Source organism: Rhipicephalus sanguineus, chromosome 6 (assembly GCF_013339695.2).
Source record: "Rhipicephalus sanguineus isolate Rsan-2018 chromosome 6, BIME_Rsan_1.4, whole genome shotgun sequence".
Classification (NCBI taxonomy): Eukaryota; Metazoa; Arthropoda; class Arachnida; order Ixodida; family Ixodidae; genus Rhipicephalus; species Rhipicephalus sanguineus.
The window spans coordinates 171,114,795-171,138,430 of record NC_051181.1 but is presented as its reverse complement, the minus strand read 5'-3'; the positions used below and the strand labels follow the sequence as shown (position 1 = coordinate 171,138,430).

The following is a 23,636-nucleotide window of genomic DNA, read 5'->3' as shown; positions in this document are numbered from 1 at the left end:
TATGATACCAAATAAGAAAATATCATTTAGTTGTTGAAATAAAAACAAGTTGAAGCTATGCGCAATCTTTGAACTCGTGAGGCCACGCGCTCCCGTGTTGCAAGTCATATTGAGCGCGACTGTACAGTCTCATAGAGTTCATTTTGATAATAAAAAGTGTACAACCCAACACGCCACCCTGCGGAACTCCTGTTTCTTGGACAAATATTCGGGACAAAACACTGCCCACTCGAACACGGAATGTCCGATTAAACAAGTAATTATCGATTATGGTGAACATCCTACCCCGTACACCTAAATGTGAGGCCTTTTCCATATTGAGGAACACAGACAGAAAGAATTGTTTATGGACAAAAGTGTCATGGATTTGTGCCTCGATATGAAGCAGGTGGTCAGTTATGGATCTACCTTCTCGAAACCTGCATTGGTATGGGTCAAGTAGACAGTTTGTTTCAAGAAGTGTAGGAGTCTCCTGTTTATCATCTTTTCGAAAACCTTGTAGAGGAGAGCTTGTGAGGGATATAGGCCTGCAATTGGAAACTGAGGATGGGTCCTTGCCTTGCTTTAAAATGGGAATAATAATGGTTTCTTCCCAGGCCGAGGGGATCTCGCCGGAAAACCAAACAGCACTATACAGGGAAAGGAGGGCTTTTTGGGTTTCAGATGGCAGGTGTTACAGCATTTCATATACCACACGGTCGGAGCCTGGGGCGGAATTAAGCGATGCTCGTAGCTCAGCTATGCAGAAAGGTTCATTGTATGCTTCGTGTTTTGTGGATTTGCGCTCTAGTTTCTGCTTTTCGATTTGTGTTTTGTATCGTTCGAAAGCTTCAATATAGTGCGACGAGCTCGACACCTGTTTGAAGTGTGCGCCGAGTAAGTTTGCCTGGCCCTCCAAGCTGTCGCCTTGTGTGTTTACAAGAGAGAGAGTGAATGTGCTTGCCGTCCTGCTACCCTACCAACCATGTTCCATTAATTCATATACGCCTCCTGCGTATATGAATTAATGCTCGATAAAAACTTGTGCCAACTTTCCCTTCTTGCCTGTCGGCAGGTTCTCCTACCTTGTGACTTTCTTAAAATTTGCAAGATTCTCCGCTGTCGGAGAGTCGCGAAGCAAGTTCCATGCTTTGTTTCGTTTCTTGCGCGCATTTCTGAACTCATTGTTCCACCATGGATCTCGTCGTTTTCCAGAGTGTCCACTTGTTTGTGGAATACATTTGGTTGCAGCATCAATCAGAAATTCTGCAAAGTATTCTACAGCTGCGTCTATGCTTAAGGCAGACATGTCCGTCCAACTTAACAATGTAACTTTCCGAAACTGTTCGCAATCGGCTTTCTCAATCCGCCATTTTGGAAACTGAGGGGGACATTCATTTGTAATTGGTGTGTTCAGAAGTATTGCAAAGTGGTCACTTTTGTAAGGATTATAGATAACTTTCCATTTGACTAGGGGCAGAAGTGATGGAGATGCTATGCTGAGATCTATAGATGAGAATGCTCTGTTTGCAAGGCTATAATATGTTGGTTGTTTTTTATTCAAGAGACATGCGCCAGAAGAGAAAAGGAACTGTTCAATCAGACGACCTTGCGCATCGCAGCGAGAGTCACCCCATAGACTGTTGTGTGCATTTAGGTCTCCAAGGACGAGATATGGCTCTGGAAGTTGATCTATTAAGAACTGGAATTCATGTTTTTGGAGCTGGTAGTGCGGAGGTATGTAAGGAGAGCAGATTGTGATCAGATTGTTCAGATCAGATCAGACCCCCCAACCCCCCCGTTGGCTACGCCCCTGTGTGCGAGAGTAGGCGGGGTGCCCTAGTTTGCGCAGTGTGGAGATTCGACACAGTTGTCAGCAGGGTGTTCGTGTGAACTGCACTTGGCGCAAGTTTCACGGCCACGGAAACTCTGAGAGTCGTGACCGAAATGCTGGCACCTGAAGCAGCGTCGCGGTTTGGGGACGTAGGGTCTGACCTTTAGTTTCAAGTATCCTGTTTCGACATGTTCTGGTAGTGTGCTTGTGGTAAATGTGAGAACGAGGTGTTTTGTCTGGATTTCTTTATTGTCACGCCTGATTTTAATTCGCTGCACATTGATCACATGCTGCTCGCTCCAGCCCTCGAGGAGTTCACTTTCTGTCAGGTCGAGCAAGTCTTGGTCTGATACCACACCTTGCGAGCTGTTGAGAAAGCGATGCGGGGTGACTGAGACAAATGTGTTTCCCAACGAAGGAAGTTTGGACAGTTTTTCATATTGGATTTTACTTTGAACTTCAAGGAGAAGGTCTCCGCTAGCCATTCTAGTTGCCTGGTAACCGTGGCCGAGAGTTTCGGTGAGGCATTTGGACACAACAAAGGGAAAGATTGTTTCGATATTCTTTTCGAGTGTTTGGTAGTGGATGACGTGGAAGGTGGAAAAAATTTCTTTTGGTTTCAGCAAGGGATTCAAAGTGTCTTCGGTGCACCCTCTCTTTGTGACAGGGCGATCATTCAATCGTGGAAAGGAGGTTGAGGCCATAGATTGTGTATAATTTCGGCAGCCATGTCAGCCGCCCACCATGGAGCCCAACATGGGGACGCGACAGCGCTTATACTGATATAAGGCATACCAACGCCAGCTGTACACAGCCATTACAGTGAAACCTCGTTATAACGAAGTTGAAGGGGGAGTCGTAATTACTTCGTTACAGCCAATATCCATTTCTACCAACAATTAGCACGCAAGAGAGGATGTACTCACCACCAAATCCCACAGCAGCCCGCCACGCAAACGAAAAACGGCCGTCACACAGAGAAAAACTAGCAAAAGAAAAAAAAAAAAAGAAAGAACAGCAAAGAACTGCTATTTTATTAGCGCCAAACTCGGCACACCAGCTGGTGGCTCACTTAGCAGAAAAAAAAAGTCCTTCATAGACTTCTGCCGTGTCTTTCTCAGACGGATGATGGCTTGTTCGGCCGCTGCCGCTATGTTGAGTCCGTCCTCGCCGTCATCGTGAGCGCCGAAGAAGCGGCGCAGCAGGTCTGCCACATCCGGCGCTTGCGCGGACGTTGGTACATCGGGTTCACCAGCTCTGGGCTGTCGTCGACCCATTCGTCTCTGTCGTCATTCACCACCCCTGTCACCGCACGCACAATTTCAGCCTCTGTCAGCTCTTCAGTTGTCACAGCGTCAGCATTGGCACTGACGTACGTGCAGAAGGTTCCGCAGTCGGGCACAACTCCGGCGTCAAGGAGAGCGTCCCACGACGCCAGGTCTTGGTCACCCGCGGCACCCTCATTGGCGGCAGCACCGATATCTTCACTGTCACCGCCACTGTTGACGCCAAATGAGGCATGCCGGCAGCAGCTGGCGATCGTGCTTGCTGTTACAGACATCCAAGCAGCCTGTAGCATCTCGATCGCCATGTAGAGGTCGATTGTAGTCTCGCGCTTCATGCTCATATTGAGCCGAATTCGGTCGATTACACGCTTGCGGTACCGTGCTCAACGCTACGCCGAAATCTTAGACAATTTTTTCTTCTTGACGCCGGACTCAACGGCTTTCAACATAGCCGCCTTCTGCTCGATTGTAATCGTTTTGCGCTTTCGTGTGCCTTTGCCGTCGTCCATCTCCTGTCTAGCGGCGGGAACTGAGAGAGACGCTGTTCTGATGCACACGCAGCGAACGACAAGCAACAAGGCCCGCAGTCACCGCGTCGGTGTCCACGCACGCAACAGGAGAGCGGGCGGGTCCACGAGTTTCAGTGGAAAGGGGAGGCAGGCAGACGCGCACCCTTGCGCGTGTTGGCAGGCGACTCCTCGGGAGCACGAAGCGCGAGTTTTGAATTACCGCATCCAGGGTGGAACGTAAACCGTCGCGCGCTATAAGACATTGATTTGCCGGCTACCAAAATGATCAGTAAATGCTCGGTGGGGAAAAAAAAAGGTTCGTTATATCCACTGCGAGGAAATTTTAGCTTCGTTAAAACGAGGTTTTAAATACATGGGCGTCTATGAGAATTTCAAGGGGAATTACGATTGCTTCGTTATATCCCGCTTCGTTATAACCAGCTTCTACTGTATAACCAAATATAATGTGTCCAAGAGAGGGCACATACACAAGGTTAACCCTTGCCGCCAAGAAAAATGGAAGTAAACAGAAGGGAGAAGAAGAGAGGAAAGTGAGAGAGAGGTGACCCTGGGTGGGTTTGACCAGGGGTGCCGTCTACGCGAAGCCGGGCTCAACCCCCAGGATTCCCTTTTCCCCGGACACGGCGAGGCGTGGGAGGGGGTCGAAACCTCCCCGTTAGCTCGGGTCCGTGGTGTCGCTACACACCAAACGCGTGCTTGCGCAGACGCCCCTGTGGGGAATTACACCATAATTAGCTCAAGGAATAACTGTCCTACAAAAAAAGAGGGAACATTTCAAGTCGGCATGTAAAACTGAACACGGCGCATGCTGGATTTCAGCAACATTAGTGGAGAAATTAAGACCTGGCTTCCCCTTTAAAGGGCCCCTAAACCACCCAGAGGTCGAATTTTAGTTGTGGTGTGATAATGGTGCACGAATCTACCACGAACACGTAGCCGTGAGAATTTTTCGAAACGGAGCCGTAATAGTGGAGTTACACGCGTTTGATGATCGAAATGCTGTTATCGCTCGTTTCACTTTTTCCTTCGCTACCCTCCGCTCGTCGGCTGGTCTCCTCTCCCAAAGCCACTTTGCTCTCCTCGCCGAGTGCCCCTCCCAATCTCACGTGACATACCGTCATCGCCGACGCGCTTTTCGAAACGACGGGCACTTCCAGTTGCCGCGACTCGGTGAACTCCGTGCTTCTCGGCTAACCGCTGTTGTTGCCGTGCCGGCCCGTGCTCCTACTAATCGTGCTGGTATGAAAGATGTGTTGCGCGTGCACCTTGAAAGGATCACCAACACGATGGACCTGTACAGTGACACACGTCGCGTCTTTTCGTTTTTTCCAGTCTGCGCTTTTGCAGCCAAGCACTGATGCATGAAAGCCATCGCAAAACACTGTCAGATTCAGTCCACGCAGCTGATCAGACCGCAAGGCGATTCGCTACACGACGACGAACAGCAAGGAGCGCGGTCACGCACGTCACTAGGCAGAAGAGCAGAAGGGCCCGGAGAGGAGAAGAAATGGTTTTTTGGAATTTGTGGTGCACCTGTGGCTTGTAGCGCTGCCACGTGTGGCATCGTTGATCGTGACGGCATTCTGCACACGATGCGCGTTTACTTGAAATGTTTGAAAAAATATCAAAGGTGGTTTGGGGCCCTTTAAGAACACACAGTGTGTGATGGTATGAAAGATGGTAGGTGCCACATGAGGACTGCAGAATGGATCCCTCTGTTCACTAGTCCACTTTAGCGCCCATGGTGACCAGTTTGTTACTTTTCTTCAAATGTAATTAGACTTTATGTTCTTAATATGTCAGCATTAGTGATGCCTGCTTCCTTCTGTAATGGCATATTGGTCATAAAGACATTGAAAGGCAGTAGTCTCTCGCATAACAGAAACTGAAGGGACCAGGAACGTACGTTCCATTGAACAGGAGTTTTGTTTACTGAGAGATGGACAGTGGTGCCGAATAAAGGTACGAAGCCAATATCGTCACAAGCCCTTGTTCCATCTAAGCAGCAGTTCCGTTTAAGGTTAGTAACGTGGTGTTTTGCTCGTGTTGGTCGCCTGCAGTTCCTGGACGTTTACACATCAATAAATGATGTGACATTATTTATTTACAGGAGACTAACGGAAATCTCTTAAGTGGAATACTGAAGATTATAGCGCACGAAAAAACACAGACAAAGGAAGACGTGACACACACAGGCGCTAACTTGCAACAATGTTTATTTCAAAAACAGGGAACCACATATATAGGCAACATCGCTTTTCTACCATCATCATTACTCGCACTTTTCAATTTCAACTATCTTTACGTAGATAGGCTAACTCCTTGCAGGAGAGGGCAATCGACAGTTTTGAAATGCACTTATCTTCCAGCCTATCAATCAACTCAGCCTCGATAATTTCGCGGGTTAGCTGACCTCTGCAGGTATTGACAAATGAGCACTCCTGAAAAATAGGCATGCACGTGGTATGAACATAGTTACTTACACTGGCACCTGAATTACTGCAGTGCCTGCAGTGGGCATCGAGGAACCCACCCCTGTTTTCCTTCACGTTGTAGTGGTGCTCCTTCAAACGCTCGTTGACGCACCGTCCACTTTGACCCACATAATTCATTAACATGTGGCAAGAATTATGTGGGTCAAAGTGAATGGTGCGTCAATGAGCGTTTGAAGGAGCACCACTACAACGTGAAGGAAAAAAGGGGTGGGTTCCTCGATGCCCACTGCAGGCACTGCAGTAATTCAGGTGCCAATGCAAGTAACTATGTTCATACCACGTGCATGTCTATTTTTCAGGAGTGCTCACTTGTCAATACCTGCAGAGGTCAGCTAACCCGCGAAATTATCGAGTCTGAGTTGATTGATCGGCTGGAAGATAAGTGCATTTCAAAACTGTCGATTACCCTCTCCTGCAAGGAGTTAGCCTATCTACGTAAAGATAGTTGAAATTGAAAAGTGCGAGTAATGACGATGGTAGAAAAGCGATGTTGCTTATATATGTGGTTCCCTGTTTTTGAAATAAACATTGTTGCAAGTTAGCGCCTGTGTGTGTCACGTCTTCCTTTGTCCGTGTTTTTTCGTGCGCTATAATCTTCAGTATTCTATTTCAGAGATTTCTGTTAGTCTACTGTAAATAAATAACGTCACATCATTTATTGATGTGTAAACGTCAAGGAACTGCAGGCGTGAAGCAGCTCTAGTACAGGCAAGCACAAGCTCAGTTTGCATGGCTACCACCAATCCCATGGCTTGCTTGCTTGGCTGTTTTGTGGTCATCTTGTATTCTTAAATAAGTAAACGCATGCTTCCAATTTAATCACAATAGAGCTTCACAAGAGTAAATTATCAGTATAAACTGATTAGGTGTTTAGCATTCTTCTGATTTGGAATGAAGAGGTACTTGCACTGTACAGCTTGCCAACATGTAGAAAAGGTGGAGATGACAAACCTTTGACTCTGGAGTGATGTTGAAGGAACGGAACATGGCGATCTCAGCTGCAATGGTCTTTCCCGAACCTGTGGGAGCCCCCAGGAGCACGTTGTGGTCCGTGTGGTAGAGCGTGTGGAATATCTGGGTCTGGATCGGGTTCAGGTGGCTGAAGCGGAACAGCAGCTCGTAGGTGGTGTTGCACAGGGCAGACACTGGTAGGGGCTGCAGATCAAGCAGCTCTGCATGGCGCAAAGAGTGACCACATCAGCTGAGCGTTCTTCATTAACTCAACCATGAGCTGTAAACCACGGACTAAAGGTACACAGAGTTGAGAGACACACACCAGTCTTCTCATCAACCCCGATTTCAATGTAGGCACACTGGTGTCTCTTGTACACAACTGTCTTATATGTATCAGAGCTATCTGGCCCCAGAATGACAAGCCCAGACTGGTGTTCCAAAGAGAGCTTAGTACTGCAGCAAAGGAGTGTAGCAAACAAAGCTGAGAACAACCTCCTTGAGGAAAGGACAGCAATATGATAACACAGTGGGAAGGAGACAGGATGCACTGAAGCCTCGCTATAAACAAGTGACAGCTAAGCTTACTCTGTAGAGGATCCACTAATTGGCTGCCAGGTATGTATAACCTAGCTGGAAAATATCTTGCTTCAATGTGTAAGGACTGTGTGGTGAATATCTTGCTTCAATGTGTAAGGACTGTGTGGTGAAGGCGGCAACCGTGAAGCCGAGAGATGGTGCCACAGTTGGTGCCGTCATCATCATCATGAACATGGGCAGTGGGGAGAAGGGGTAGTAGGAGTAAAGTGTGTGTTCGACGAGACGTGTTGTGCGCGCTTCCTCCCTGACAAGTGGGGGCTCGTCCGGGATAGAATGGATTACGTCTGGAGGAGGTCGTACAATATCTCATCGGCGAAACAGATGGATCACCGAGCCAGCGCGAGCAAGTCGCGTCCCTGCTGCGGCAACGTGTGATGACCGCTACAGTCACGGCCGTGCCGGTAGGCTTAGGTGTGCAGGTGTCCGCGCCGCAACCCTTGCAGCCGCCTGCTATGACTTCCATGCCCCTCGTAGAACCGCCGAAGTTCTTGGGCTTCAACGACTTGCAGTCGCCAGAGGTTTTCTTGGAACGTTTGGACAACTTTTGTCTCGTGTCCGGAATCGACGAGGCCAAACGACTCAGCAACGTGGTGCCGGCTGCCTTGGAGAGCAGCGCTAGGCTTTGGTGGTGGTTTGTCGGCGCTTTCGCCTCGTGGGATGAATTCGCACAAGCCTTCTGCGCAGAGTTCGCTTCTATCGACTCCAAACGCCGCCTGAAGGAGGAACTCGAACAGCGAACACACTACCCCAAGGAAAATTTAAAGGAATTTATATACGTGATATCGGCATACTACGATCGCATCGGAGAGCCGGCGACTGAAGAAGAAAAAGGCCAGGGGGTTCTCTGCCAGATGCACCCGCAGCTGCAAAACCTCGCTGAAGGGTCTTTATTCGCGACCCTGAAGGAGCTCGCCGCGGCGGCGGATGGATTGATGCAAAGAGCGTGGTGGCGTTGGCAGTACAAACCACCGCCACTACCAACAAATCAGGTCGTAAGGGGACCTGGCATTCCGACCGTACATGGCGGCTGCTAACGCTCTCGGACCGCGACCACTGTCAGTGGCGGCCGCTGTGGGTATGACTACGTCTACCGCAATGTCCTCGGCATACCACTGGCCACTACACCCTGCAGCGGTTCAACCGTCATATGTCTGTGATCAGTTCCATCCGGCCTCTATCGTGCCTACACTGATGCAGCCGTTAGCCTACGCCTCGCCACTGGCCGCTCGTTGGCAGCGGCCCAACACATGACAGGTCCACTGCCAGCGCTGTGGAGGGATCGGCCATGTTGCCCGCCAGATGGCTAGGCGAAATGTGCCGCCCACGTGTTTCAACTGCGGTCAACCAGGGCACATGCGGCATGAATGCCCAGACAATCGGTATTCAGGAAACTGACATTGGTAGACGCTATGCCGGCGGGCATCTACTACAGCGCGCTCCAGGTTGCGACTACTGCTGGCCGAAAGGAACCCCTGCTCGATATCCACATCGGAGCGACGACATTCGAGGCACTCTTAGACACTGGGTGCAGCGTAAGCCTTCTGGGACAACAGGCAATGGCGGCCGCCGAAGCCACAGGAGCCAGCCATAAAAGAGAGGTATGTGCGCTTCGCCTCGCCACAGGTTGGTCCCAATCTTCTACCTCGCTCCGATGCAAGATACACTGGCCAGCAGGCTCTCGTCGGCAGCGTTTTTTGTGTGTGCCCGACCTTTGTAGGGACATAGTACTCGGGAGAGACTTCCTGACTGTGACCGGGATGTCACTTCATGTTGCACTTGGAGGTTGGACAATCGGAACTGAACGACAGTGCATGGTGCCTTTCGTCAAGGAAGAGTGCCAGGTAAAAGGAGGGCTAGACAATGAAAAGATCTACGAACTACAAGCAATATTTGCTGAGCGACCTGAGCCTACACTGCCAACTCAGAAATCCCAACCCGCAATAATCCCACACACCTCGCGGCTCAAGTCAATGTAGACCCACGTCTAGCACAAGTGCTTGAGAACTTGATGGGGTCCGCTCTACGTACGGCTGGTGCAGAAGCCTAGCTTCGGTCCCAGCCGCATATAGTCGTACCGTGTCAACGTCCCCTTCCCGTAGCGCGCGTCATCGCAGCTACGACGGGTTCGGGCGAAGAAGGCAACAGGCTAGAACAACAAACAACACTTTATTGCTACGTTAGCAATAACGCGTAAATGTCGCGTAGAGGGATAGTCCGCTCTCGTAGAAAACAAAGGGTAACGCTTACACCTTCGGTCGATGTTCGGCTCGCGGAACTTGGGGCGGTGAGGTGGTACCTGGTAGGTCAGCAGAGGAAGAGAGCCCGTCTCCCTGTCTGCTCGGTTGTTTTATTCACCTCCCGTGTCCCTCCCCACCGCGAGGATTGTTTCCCTCGCAGGGCGAGTTCCCTTTCCCGCGAGCCGGGATGCGAGGATTAGCGCGAGGAGCAGCAGGAAAGAAGGGGTTGTCCGGAAAGGGCGACGGTGCTCCTCTCCTAGTGGTCCCTTGGCTCCCGCCGTCAGTTCGCGATCGCGCCAGCCTTAAGGAAAGGAAATGGGCGCGCGTGCTCTCCCACAAACTTCAGCGCAATCATTACTGCAACTCCAGGTTGCACAACATTTTCTGAACATTGCATTGACACTAGGGATAGCCAACCTGTACGTTGCAAGCTTTGCCCTGTCAATGCTAAAAAATTACACCACCTCCTGCTAAAGGGGGCCATGAGGCGATGCGAAGCCGGAGCACTTGCACGATTGCGTTCTGTTGGCGTTCGTTGGGCATGCTACCGACCTCGCGTCGTGGAACGCGAAGAGGAACGCTACGCGTGTCGTGTCTTTCTTCTAGCCTGGCTGTTAATTCTCACAGGGTGAGCGGGGAACGCGGTCGACAGGCGCGTGAGGGAGGGAGCGTAGGAGAGGGGACGCACGTGCGTTCATCACGGCGTTCCGAAGGAGAGGGGAAGGGGAGAGAGAAGTGGAGGGTAGGTGTGGGGAGAGGGTTGTGCATGCGCAGTAAGGGTGGTCACGCCGCACACCACCACTGGATTGAACTCCGCCATAAGATGCTTCGCATCTAAAAAAAAGGCCATTATGGACAGTTGCATCACTGATCACCTGGAACATGAACTCATACGCCTCAGCACCAGCCAGTGTAGAAGCGCTCCTGTTCTGGTTGCAAAAAAGTCCAGTGGCTTCCGCCTTGCCATTGCTTATAGGCCACTGAATAGCCGTACAAGGGTGCCTGCCTATCCCATCTCCAGGACTGACTGGCTCTTGGCACAGTTGGGCCAGGCGTAGTGGTTTTCAAGTTTGGACCTTTTGCAAGGGTTTTTCCAGATCCCAGTGCGTGAGCAGGATATTCCCAAGACCGCATTTATCTGCCACCAGGGCACCTACGAGTTTACCAGGCTGCCCTTCGGTGTTGCAGGTTGGCCAGCAACCTTCCAAACTTTGATGGACAGTGTTTTGGATAGTGTAAATCACAGATTTGCAGTGGCATTAATCGACGATGTCTTGGTTTATTCAGACACCCTTGATGACCATGTGGAACACATTCAATGTGTGCTAGAGCACATCAGAAAAGCAGGCCTCAACATTAATCCAGACAAGATCCAACTCTGCCGCAATTCACTCAAGTTCCTTGGACATGTCATTTCACCTGGGCAGTCTAGACCTGATGAGGGCAAGGTGCTTGCTGTGTTGCACTACCCTCGACCAACAACAGTCAAACAGCTTCAAGCCTTCCTTGGCTTGGCAGGGTATTATCGTAGCTTCACCCCCTAACCAGCCTTTTAAAGAAAGAGTGGACCAACCAGCAAGAGGGTGCATTCGAGAGACTGAAGGAATCTCTAGCCCTGATCTCAACCAGCCCTTCGTGGTGGAAACGGATGCTAGTGGTATCGCAATAGCAGCCGTGCTTCTCCAGGCTAGCCCTGTGGAATTGAGACCTGTGTCATTTATAAGTAGGGTCCTCACTGAGGCAGAGAAACACAGTTCAGGAATGGGAGTGCTTGGCAGTGGTCTGGGCAGTAGATAAATTCAGGCCTTACCTCGAATTTACGGAATTTGAAACCCATTGTGACCATTCTTCTCTGTCCTGGATGTTTCTCACAGATCAGGCCTCACCAAGAGTAAAGCGGTGGGTCCTTCGGCTGCAAGGTCTGATCTGCAAGGTCAAACATAGGAGGGGACCTGCCAACATTCCAGCTGATGCGCTTAGCCGAGCTCCCTTGAACTGTCCAGACAACCCAAGCCAGACTCTACCCGAAACATTGTTTCCCATTACCATCCAAGAGCCCGAGCAACACATCACATTGAGACAGTTGCCCCTCTCTCTACGACAGATATCGCTCTCCTGAGCAATACTGAGCGTCTGGTTGAGGAACAGAGTCGTGATCCACCGCTTGCCAAACTGAAAAGCGTCATGCAGGGTACACCACTCCTGGAGAACGACCCACAATCACGCCTAATTAAGGACTTGGCAGTTTCGACAGAACTGGAGTCTAGTGAGTTGCTTGTTAAGCAAAGAGGAAACCAAAAAGTGCCTTGGCTACCAGCGTGCTTGCAGACTCTCATGTTAAAAATGGCACATGCAGGTTTTTTCAAGATATTGCAGCATGTTTCTTCTCGCTTCGTTTGGCTAGGTATGCGAGCAAACATATCCAAATATGTCAGATGCTGCAGTGTTTGCCAGCGCTCCAAGGCCAATTGCCAAAAGCCGGCAGGCCTTATGAGCAGCCAGTAAGCCACTGCCCCGATAGTGAAGCTCAGTGTAGAGGTCATTGGACCACTACCGCTCACACCACGGCGCCACCAGTACCTGCTGGTGGTTGTGGTGGACAAGTTCACAAAGTTCATTGAATTGTTTCCTCTGAGAGCCGCTACTAGCCAAAACATTGTTGACTGTATGCAGCAAGTCTTCAGCCACCATGGCATACCGGTATCAATTTCTAGCGACAACGGCCGGCCATTCGTCAGCACACTTTGGAAGGGCCTTCTAAAGCAATGGGGCATCAAAGACCGTCATACCGTGCCTTACCGTCCCGCGGGACAGATGGTAGAACGCCATAACGGTACAGTTAAAGAATGTCTTCAGGCCTACTGTACTAACCATAAGGAGTGGGACTCGCACATCCCTGAAATCGCCTTTGCCCTCCACACTGCGGAGAATGTTGTGACAGGTTTTATACCGGCCTTCCTTTGTTATGGCAGAGAGCTGCGCACTCCATGGGAGCCACCTGGCACCAAGGACAACATTGAACCGCCTGCTGCGGCCTATCATGCCTTTTCCGAAGAAGTTCGCCAGTGCCTTGCCCAGGCCCTTGAGTTTACTCACAGGCAACAAGTTGCTGCTCAGGCAAAACATTGCGACCACCACAGGTGGCCAGTTGCCCTGAAGCCAGGTGAACTCGTTCTCCTGGACAGCCATACCCTAAGTAATGCAGCAAAAGGCTTCTCATCAAAACTCGCACCAAGACGTTCAGGTCCCTATAGGATTACGAAGAAGGTAGGCACGAATGATTTCCTGCTGACAGATCCCACGACAGGGCGCCGGCGAGGGATAGCCCATGCTACCATGAACCCCAACTGGACATGCCCGCGATGGGTTCACGTTCTACGGGCAGGGGGGGGAGACGTGTAAGGTCTCTGTGGCGGAGGCGGCAACCGTAAGGCCGAGAGACGGCGCCACAGTTGGTGTCGTCATCATCATCATGAACATGGGCAGTGGGGAGAAGGGGTAGCAGGAGTAAAGCGTGTGTTCGACGAGACGTGTTGTGCGCGCTTCCTCCTTGACAAATGTATTGAAATTCAACCTCTCGTTTAGTGACAGATGCCAAGTGATTTTTCTTAAGGGGAAGGGGCCAGAAACAATGTCCAAAATATCAGCAGCCTGTCACAACAATGTTTAAAATGCGAACATCAATAACAAAAAAAAATTTTAACTCGAGAGTCGACAACCAACCTTATGACTGCCGCAAATGTTGAGGTGAATTCAAGGAATAAAGTGGGACCGGTCTTCACCACAACCCAGTTATCAAAACTAGAAAACGACACTAAACAATGCCTATACAGCAGATTCCAGATACAAATTTTATGTGGCCCCGGCCAAGGCCCATTAGCTTTTAGTGTGCTAAAGTAAGGTTGCTGCGAACCAATTTTAACCTGCAACAATTAATACGAATGTATGCTGCCCCACAGATACGAAAAGATACTGCACATGCAACTGTGGAAGTCAAGGCATTTACGCACAGGCACAAGCAACTAATGGCGAATTCCACTGGCGGATTCGGAGTGGCCGACGAACTCTACGCTGGAGCACTCCACTCCGGCGGAGAGCAGCCAAAGAAAATCTGCCAATGGAACACAAGTGCTCTCGCCAGAGCAACAGTCGGGGGTGCTAGCACACATCTGCTTCATCCGCTTCGCAAGCGCCCAGCATTCCTAGCAAGTTCGCGCAGTTTTTGCCTTCACGGGCGCGAGTGGAGTGAACGGGCGTAATCGGACAGTGTATTTCATCGCACACGCGGTACGTCATGCTCTGCGCACATGCGGGGAGCTTGCAACTTCCGGTTGAATCCGCCGCTTTTCGCGGAGTAGAGAGAGCTGCTCCGTGGAGTGAATCTGGCGCAGGAGCTGCTCCAGATCTGCCAATGAAACACACAGGAAGCACTCTCAATCTGCCAATGGAACAGACTTGCTCTGAATGAAGCAGGAAAACTGCTACCGGAAGTGCTCCGAATCTGCCAATGGAATCCACCATAAAATGCAGGCATATGCTCCACTCCGTTGGTTGGGCTGGTTGTCAGCATCGACCATAAACTGCATGTCATAACCTCCGAGACGACATGTACGGATCTTGGAGGCCCTTATATGCCCTCGTGTGCCTTAGTTTTTAAACTACAGGTGGCGCTGACACTGCTTTCTTTTGAGGCACTGACGTGGGCTGCTGCACTCAGGGGTGCACTGTTTTCTTTGTTAATGCCCGCTTGCCTCAAAAGGTGGACAAGTAACCAAAGAGGAAGTGGAGGATGGACTTGGTGCAGCAGCTCAGCCTTGCAACTTCAACGCACAGCTGCCAGGTCACCTTGTTTGCCCAGGGGACTCCTGATTTCACAAGCATGGCCATAAATCTGCCGGAAATCAGCCCCAACTCAGGACAGCATTTTAAAAATTTCCTGGCCTTCATGTATCGCATGCGAAATGCTCAGTTATGCGATTGAGGAGATCTGCTTCAGAGCAGTTTTTAGAGCAGCAGGATTTTAATTTTGGAGCAGCTAATTTCACCTTTTGGAATCTATCGGAGATGCAAGTTGCATTCAAACACCTCAGTAATTAATACGGAGCTCTTATGAAAAGCTAGATAAATATTTCGACCCACTGCAGATCTCCCGAGAGAAGTGCCCTCCAGAGCAGTAGATATTATTTCCCTCGACAATGCAAAAGTAAGGGCGTCAAGCCGTTGTACAGAGAGGAATGACTTCTACAGCCATTTTTTTCAACAGAACCAAATAAGCAGACCACTGTAGCAGTAACACCATATTTTATGAAATAACACTCTAAATACAATTATGTGGCTATGAAAATCTATAGTCTTGATGGCAATGACGACAATCTACAGTCGTGATCAGCAGAAGTGGCAGGCAAACGCCACGACATAGAGCAAGGCTTCAATGCTAACTAACCACACAACACCAGATGGGAGATGCCAGCTGCATGCGTGAGGATCGGAGAGTAGCTCTTCCTGTAGCTTAGTGCGCAGGAAGCGGGCATGTATACATGTGCTTTACACAGAGAAATAAATGTGTGGGGAAATACATTGTGAAACCATAGAGCCTTAATAACCCACTTTCTGGGAACACGTGCAATATGAGACCAGAGGCTGAGCACCCCATTACGCTCTCCCCCAACACTCGCTGCCCTCTCTCTGAGGCCTCTCTGTGCTTCCAGACCATCATTGCGTGTATGCGCCGGGTTGTCTGGAAGACCTGAAAGTGAACGTGGACTAAAGGAAGGCACACGGACACACAGGTGGAAGTGCTTGTACATCATTAAAGGGACACTAAAGAGAATCAATCAATCGGTTTACATTGATAAATTGTACATTGAGAACTTTAATTTCACCATCATAGGTGTACTAATAAAGGAGAAAATTAGGTTCAAAGCTTCATTTTTAAATCTCACACCAAAATTTCCACGCGTGACGTCACGGATTTCGAAGTGTACTTATCGTATTTTGGCGCCATTGGTTCAACAAAATTTCCTCAAACTTGGTGTGTTAAAGGGACACTAAAGTGCAAACAAATTTTTCTCATATTAGTAAACTACTCTTTCACGATACCAAAAACACCACGCTTGCTGCGAGAAGACTATGGAGCCATTGGCTCAACAAAATTACCCCAACCTTGGTATGTTAAGTCTATGGCCCCCTCAGAGGACAGTGTACTTCATTTTTACTGTTTAGGGACTATGTAGGCCCTAGTAGGCGCCGGCAAAATATGTGACGTCACGGCGAATGGTGTGGAAACTGCAAGGTGGCGTCGCCACCCTCATTTTGTTTTTGTGCATTTTCTCGCTTACTAAGTGTCTTCTCGCAGCAAGCGTGGTGTTTTTGGTATCGTGAGAGTAGTTTGCTAACAAGAGAAAAATCGTTTTGCTCTTTAGTGTCCCTTTAATATGGAGCGCTTCCGTATGTGTGTCCGTGTGCCTTCCTCTAGTCACAAGCGCTACCCTTTTCAGAATGAATTTCCAGCTCCCTTTTAACCGTCAGAGATCAACCTTGAGAGCTGGATGTAATAACTTCCCCGTGAAGCAGCGACAGGCAACAGGCATGCCAGCAATGGGCCCGCTACCAAGGGCTCCGCATATGAAAACAGCACTGCTGCTCCAACCGGGAGACAAACTTTTATTAATGCTCTATCTTTGAAAAAAGCAATGATTAACTTGAACCTAGGCCCTTGCACTCAGGAGCTTGAACAGGGCCTTCAGAGAGGTATACCCAGACGTTCTGGTGCAAGACACTGTAATACAACGCTCTGCAAGATGGCGAGCCACGGAGAAATTGTATCTGAGGAGAAGTGTCAGCGTGTTCCCATCGTTCACGTGACACGGACAAAAGCTTTGATACTGTTCCACATATCTATCGATCCGAGTTTTCATTCGGCAACGTCCAGAGACCGAAGTGACAAGACATTTTAGCGGCTGTCACTGCAGTTGACACAAGCTGCCACCAGCGCTTATGGCGCAGATGAGGTCACCTATGAAGTCACGAGCCACTGTGGAGAGAGCGTTTTGCCGACATGCTCCACAGCAGCTGCATTGGCACTGTGCACGGACTCGTGGCTCAGTTGGGATGCGCGTGTGAGCGCTGTTTCACCTTGTAATAATGTTTCGTCTGGGTTTGTGACTATGGTGGCCTCAAGATCAGGCTGCACATGTTTAGATGCAATAGCTGGTGATTTGAGCCATCTGAAGCGAGATTCTGCTGGTTGCAGCTTGGCAAAATTTATGTCGACATTATCAGGTTGGCGCAGTAAATCCCATTTGGCGCACTTTGGCACAGATGGTGCAGAAGTGGAATCACTGAACACGACTCAAGTCACTTTCGCCGCAGTACACCGGTGTCATGAGGAGAAGCACACGAAAATTCGGAAGGGGCTACTAGCTGTCGTGGGGCTCTGCCCTCTTTGTCCTTAATTGTAAACGTGCACGTACCGTATATTTACAAGTACTACTAGTATGCTCGCAGACACATAGCAACTACAGGCAATCATTCAGAGCAGTTTATTGCGTTGCTGCAGCCCTGAAAAACAACAGATAAAAACACACACCAGTTTTCTTTTGTGTCACACACTGGGTATACTAATTTGGCACACTAGCTTTTCAAACTGTTTGATGATGCGAATTTCGGATGATACCTAGCTTTTCAAACTGTTTGATGATGCGAATTTCGGATGATACGAAGATTTGTTGTAACCCCATGAAATTTGTATTGTCGCAACGCGGAAAGAACAGGACACAAGACCACGGTGCGACAAGGAACACAAGGTCTGTATTGATAGATCAAAAGAGCAGACGCCTCAACGTCGTCTTTCTCAGAGAGAGACAGTGGTTGCTGCTCGTGCTCCTCACTTCGTTGTCCTCTGTCAATCTGCCGGCTTTTAGTCGTGACATCAGCCTCCCTTCCAAGAAAGCATCGTCCCGATGCCTCATAACCACAGGGGTTTGTACTCACTGGCAGCGTAGGATTTCATTCGGACAAATAGGGCTTCATCCGAACCATGTGCACGACTTCTGGTGCATGCCTTTGACGCCTTGAGCCATGAGCGCTATCGGGAACAACCTCATAGTTGACGTCAGTGAGACGTAGGAGTACTTTATACGGCCCGAAGTACCGTCTTAACAGCTTTTCTGATAGGCCACAACGTCGAATTGGAGTCCAGACCCAAACTTTCTCTCCCGGCGTGTATGAGACTCATTGGTGACGAAGATTATATCTCCTTGAATCGTAGTCCTGCTGGCGACGACTCTGTATGCGCGCAAGTTGTCGGGCTTCTTCAGCAAGCTGGGTGATGTAATCAGCATCCGTTTCAGCTCCTTTGCTCTCATGTGGCAGCACAGCATCTAGCATAGTTGTCACTTCACGACCATGGAGAAGGCGGAACGGTGTCATTCGTGTTGTTTCTTGGTGAGCTGTGTTATATGCGAACGTGACAGTATTGTCCGTATGTACTATGGGGTTGGCCACAAGAGGGGCGCCGTCGAAAGAGAGAACACGCTCAAGTGTGTGTGTTCGTGCTTATGGTTGGTGCCTAGGTGGCAGGCGTGGCTGCCTTGGCGGAGCCGAGACTGCGGGCCGGTACTACAGAGACGCGGTTGCCTCCCAGAATACACAAGCACAAAAAAAAATCTCCAAACCTAACTTCATTATATAGCTTCGTTCAGTCTTTCAGTGCCTTATCCATTATGCATTCCTCTGGTGTGTTTCACTCTACTCACCGTAGACGGCTGAATAGACAGCTAAGTGGACAGCGGCCATCTCAAGTCCCATTCCAACTCTCACGTAGCTGGAAAAATAGACAGTTTCAAGAAGATGGCATTGGAGACAAAAGCGATGCCAGCTACTTTGCTGTCCAAAAAAAGTGGCGGCTCAGCTAACTGCTCGGATGCTTGGTGGTCGTCTGCACACAAGCAGACGCTTTTCCGGGCACTTAAAGGAGCACAGACACAAAAATTTTGCACCTTGTTTTTTTTTGTTGCAATAGATAGCTTATGATCCACTTATCACGGCTGCAAACCTCGTTTGCGCGAGCGCACGACGGTTATTTATTTAGAGACGTTTTTAGAGCGCCCAGTCGCAGTTTCGGTTTCAAAGAGCACCGAGCTAGGCAGCACTACTTCCGGAGGAAGAGTAAACACAGCTGGCCACGTGACCACGCAAAATTGTGACGTAGGCAACGCACGAGAGTGGCTGCGGCGGGCGCCGCACTTACGGTTCGTCTGCTACGCCAGTTCGTCTGACGCGGGACGCTTCGAGCTGCTTGCTTTTTGATCCGCGTTTTTCACGCTAGAAGTGCGGACGTCGTCCGTGTCATTGCCAGGCATGGTTTGAGCAATCAATAGAGCGTTCTAGTCTGTCCGGCATTAAAAAAGGCGTCACGTAAAACCAAATAAAGTGTCCCCAAGGTGGCACTAGGTCAAGTGGCGCCACCTATGGAGGATTAGAAACAACTAACAAACGCGTAATCTATGTCCTCCGAGCATTCGGAAGCGCCCATTTCGACTCGTTAACCCTACAGCATCGATTATTTGACTACGGCTCTCAAAAACGGCGCCGAATTGGGACGAATACATTGCTGTCGAAGCTTAAGGACATGAATCTAAAGCAAATGGAAGCATCAGTTCGGAGCTTACACGCTACAGAGCGCACGGCGGCCACTTGATAGATTCGAAGTGGACGACAACCGCTTTTGGCAGTGCGGCCATGTTTTTCGGAGGCACGAATGCCTCGCCGGAGAAGCTTGCCGTGCACACTGGACAGCTCTCGCGCGTGTGGCGATGGCCGACGTTCTGCGGCACCACGCCGTTGCGGCAGGCTTGCCGCTAGCGTGAGCGGGCCATAACATCTGCGCACGACGAGCGAACAGCGGAGGGTGCACAACCAGCACACGCAAAGCCGCCGGCACGGAGGAAGAAATGGCAGGTAGCACAAGCGCACAAGAGCAAGGGCACAACCATCACCAGCCAACACAAACTCGTGACGTAGGTTTGTTTACATACCCGCCGCGTTGATGTCGGCATTGCAAGGTGGTGGCATCTCGCTCAGTCGCGCGGCATGCACTTTAATATTGATTTTAAATATGTTCTAGGCTATACTGGCCCTTGATATTTCATAGACGTTGTGTATGGCTCCACATACATCTATTTCACTCATTATCTCGCCTTCGAAATTTTGTGTCAGTGCTCCTTTAATGTGAGCTATGTTCAATTTTTCATAGATTTCAACACGAAAGAAGGTAAAGAAACAACAGTTGCGTTTGTTTTTTTAGCTTTCTCTTACCGACGTGAGGTGGCATCATGTTGCGCAGATGAGTTCCATTTCTCGGAGTACCAGGGCTCGATGCTGTCTTCTAAGCAGTCAGCGTAGACCAGGGGTCTTAAACACATGGCCTGCCCATGACTGTCTTCGCTGCACATCTTTTTTATTTTCCTAATAAGTATGTTCGTGAGCTACACAGGCACGACTAGTCCAAGGCACTATTTTTGTGAGGCACCCCATGCGGTCACCATGTGTTGAAACATAACCGTGAAACAAGAACTATGTTTCAGAATGGGTGTTCAGATTTTATCCATCTTAGAGATCGGTATCGACATGTCGGAATCCTGGTACCAAATCTTCTTCAGAAATGACCCATATACGGTTTTCTTTCAAATGGCAACGTTTGCTACTAATCTGTACAAACGCGCCCTCCTCCCACCACTTTTACCTTCTCGACTGCCCCAGCCCTTGCGGGACTAAATTGCGTGACTGTGGCCCGCTGGCTGAGGTGAGTTTGAGACTCCTGGCGTAGACTGTCTACGATGCTGTCCAGAATTGGAACGGAGCCATGGTCTCACAACACTGGCCTTAATAAAGTCATTGAGACATCAGGTCAGTACTGCTTGGTCTTGCCAATTTGCTTCGAAGCCATGTCCAGCCTCAGCCTTGGTATTATCTGGTCGGAAGTTGTTGCCAACAATAACAGGCAAAATCTTGCCCTTGTCACAGCCACTATGCTGTTAGGCCTAACAGCATGCTGACAGGCTCTCAACTTGACACAGTGCCTTGATTTACTGCTGACGTGGCACTGCCGAGATTGGACTGCTTCAGTTTAGCCTGTGGACTCCGCTGCAATGCTGCTGAGGGGCTTTGCTTGAACATTGGTGCAGTCGCTGACCGCACCTTGGACCATGAGCACCACCCATTGTGGGAATCGAGCGCGCCCTTCCCTTTGGTGCCTCGTTCCCCAGCTAGCGCGTGTGTTGGCCCCGCGCGGCTCGAGCGCCGGGGACCGTCGTTAATCGGCAGCGCCAGGCCTCTTTGTCTGGTGCAAGCCGTGCGTCGGCTTCCCGGTGCGCGGGCACGTGTCCGGGCATGCCTTGACATGCTCACACGCTCACGCCACCAAGCTAGCTTACGTCACTGCGCAACGCCTGTCCTCATTGGCCGCCAGTGACAACCCCCTTCCCCGTTCAGCTCGCTTCTGTCTGGCGCGGGCTTGCCCGCGTCAGATGCTCTCAGGCTAGCACGAGAGGTTGACGCGCTGCTCTAGCAGGCGGCTTCTCGTTCGTGTGCTCGACCGCTGCCCTTTGTGTGGTAGTCTTAGCGCCGCTGGCAAGCGTACTCGATCGGTCTTGCGGAGTTCCCCTTACGGCCTGCAAGCCCGTGAGTGTCGTACTGTGCTGCATCTTGGGTTAATAAACCCGTTGTTGTTGTTACCCTGCCTCGTGCGTGGTTTCTGCGCCGTGACGGAGAAAACGACGAACCCGGCCGCAGCGTCGTCGCACGCAGCGGCAGTGCGTCCCTACACGGTCGCGCTCGTAGGTAAGCCTAGTGCAAACCTATCTCCACACCATCGAGTTTCATACTACAGTTGAACCCGTTTATAACGAACTCGAAAGTATCTCGAAAAGTGGTCGTTATATCAGTAGTTCGTTGTATATGGACTTGCCCTTAAAAACGTGCGCTTAGCGGCCAAGCCGTTTTTTTTTCTTTGTGCACTTTTATTAAAGTGCTAACAACCCCTTCGGTGACAAGCTAAGCCTTTTCGCGTCGTGAAGCGACGCCCGCTGCGTGCTCACGAGTGAATTAACTGCCTTTGCAATGAGCTGACACCGTTTCACTGAAGCGTGGTACCGCGACGTGGAGCCGATCATCTCTGGCTAGTTGCGTGCAGTGCGTCGCCTACTCGGGTCGCGGAGTCACTGACGGGCCGCTTGCCGTATGCCGTATGCGCGCGTTTGTATGTTCTTCGTGCCTGCTCCACTCCGGACCGTGCACGGGTGCGGCGAGTAGCCTGTTCGTTCAACGCGGCGAAAACAAGCATTTTGCAAGCAACGCGCACTCTACGTCTCCGCGATGCTCTCGCGGCCCTGCACGACGATGTGCGGCGCACTTGAGTTGTCACCTAGTCAAACACGCAGTATGCGCTCGCTGTCAGTGCGTCGACGTTTCTCGGTGCCCACGGCGCTCAACAACAGCGAGCTACTTTCGTTTCTACAAAGCGACGCGCACTTTAAAGCGGTCTCGCACGACGCGGCGGCGGCGAACTTGCGAACGGCAGCATGGCTAGCATAGCGCGCTCGTACTGCCGGCGTACGCCACACGCGCAGCCGAGCAGATATCTACAGATGACTGTGATAAGGTTGTCGGCTATAAGGCGTAATATTAATGACACGTTTATCGACGGCCGCCACCTCGCCTTCGCTCTTTTCTGATGCTTATCCGCGAAGGCATCGCCGCAATCGCGCGGGAGTCGTAATCACCGATCGACCGGTCTGCCGTTACCGAAAAGATGGACGACCTTTCGCGGCACATAGTGGCGTCGACGAGTTTAGGGACGCAGTGAACCTTTTTGCGATGGAAAGTTATCGCGGTTATCACTTCTTGCATTTATGCCTTCTTGCGTTCCAAGGCATCGTTTGGTTCATCGCAGGCGGTCGTAGCTGCAGAGAACGGCGTCAGAAAAGGTTACCGTGCGAAAGCTGACCGCAAGGCTTCATGCTGCCTACTATTTTTTTTTCCTCACTGCCATTCTGCCACTGAAGAAACGCCTGGAAAGTGAGCGACAGCGTCCGAAATCTGCGTGCGGTGCTCGCCGATCAGGGTATCTTAGTCGCGAGTAAACGAACGGGGCACGCGCGAACGCGTGCCCCTGTCACGCTTTAGAAGGCATGTTTTAACTTTTTTTTCGCTTCGTATGCGCCATATTTTTACCGCGACCGTGTCTGAAGCGTTCGTTGTAAAAGTAGGAGGCTTTGAAAAATGTTCGCTATATCTGGACGCAGCTTCAATGGTTAGCATAGGAAAATCGAAAGTGCACCCAAATATGGTCGTTATAACCGATAGATCGTTATATGTGGGATCGTTATAAGTGGGTTCGACTGTATAAGATTATCTGGCGCTGCGATTGTTCATCCCCCACGGGAATGATGGGAAGTACCGGCTTCGGATTAGATTTTGTTAGCTAGCGAACTGTATACAGTCGAACCCGGGTATATCGAAATCGCCAAAAAACGTTTATTAGTTCAATGTATGGCATAATTTGATATAGGCCCGCTATAGGATTTGGTGACACAAACGCACATATCAATAAGAAAAGTACTTTATTAATGTGGTGGCTTACTTGCGTGCCCTATCTTGGGACAGAATAGTCCTGGATTTTCTTCTGTTTCAACGACTTCACTGCCTGCGACAGCACGCACGCC

General features: G+C 50.2%; 1 protein-coding gene across 1 annotated transcript in view; it reads right to left on the bottom strand.

The window, feature by feature from the left end:
- Positions 1–23,636, bottom strand: part of LOC119397040 (activating signal cointegrator 1 complex subunit 3) — a 623,467-nt gene that overhangs the window by 271,388 nt on the left and 328,443 nt on the right. Inside the window, exon 22 of the mRNA XM_037664465.2 lies at positions 7,076–7,296. Coding sequence (XP_037520393.1) covers positions 7,076–7,296 — 221 coding nt within the window. The remainder of the gene's footprint in view (positions 1–7,075; positions 7,297–23,636) is intronic.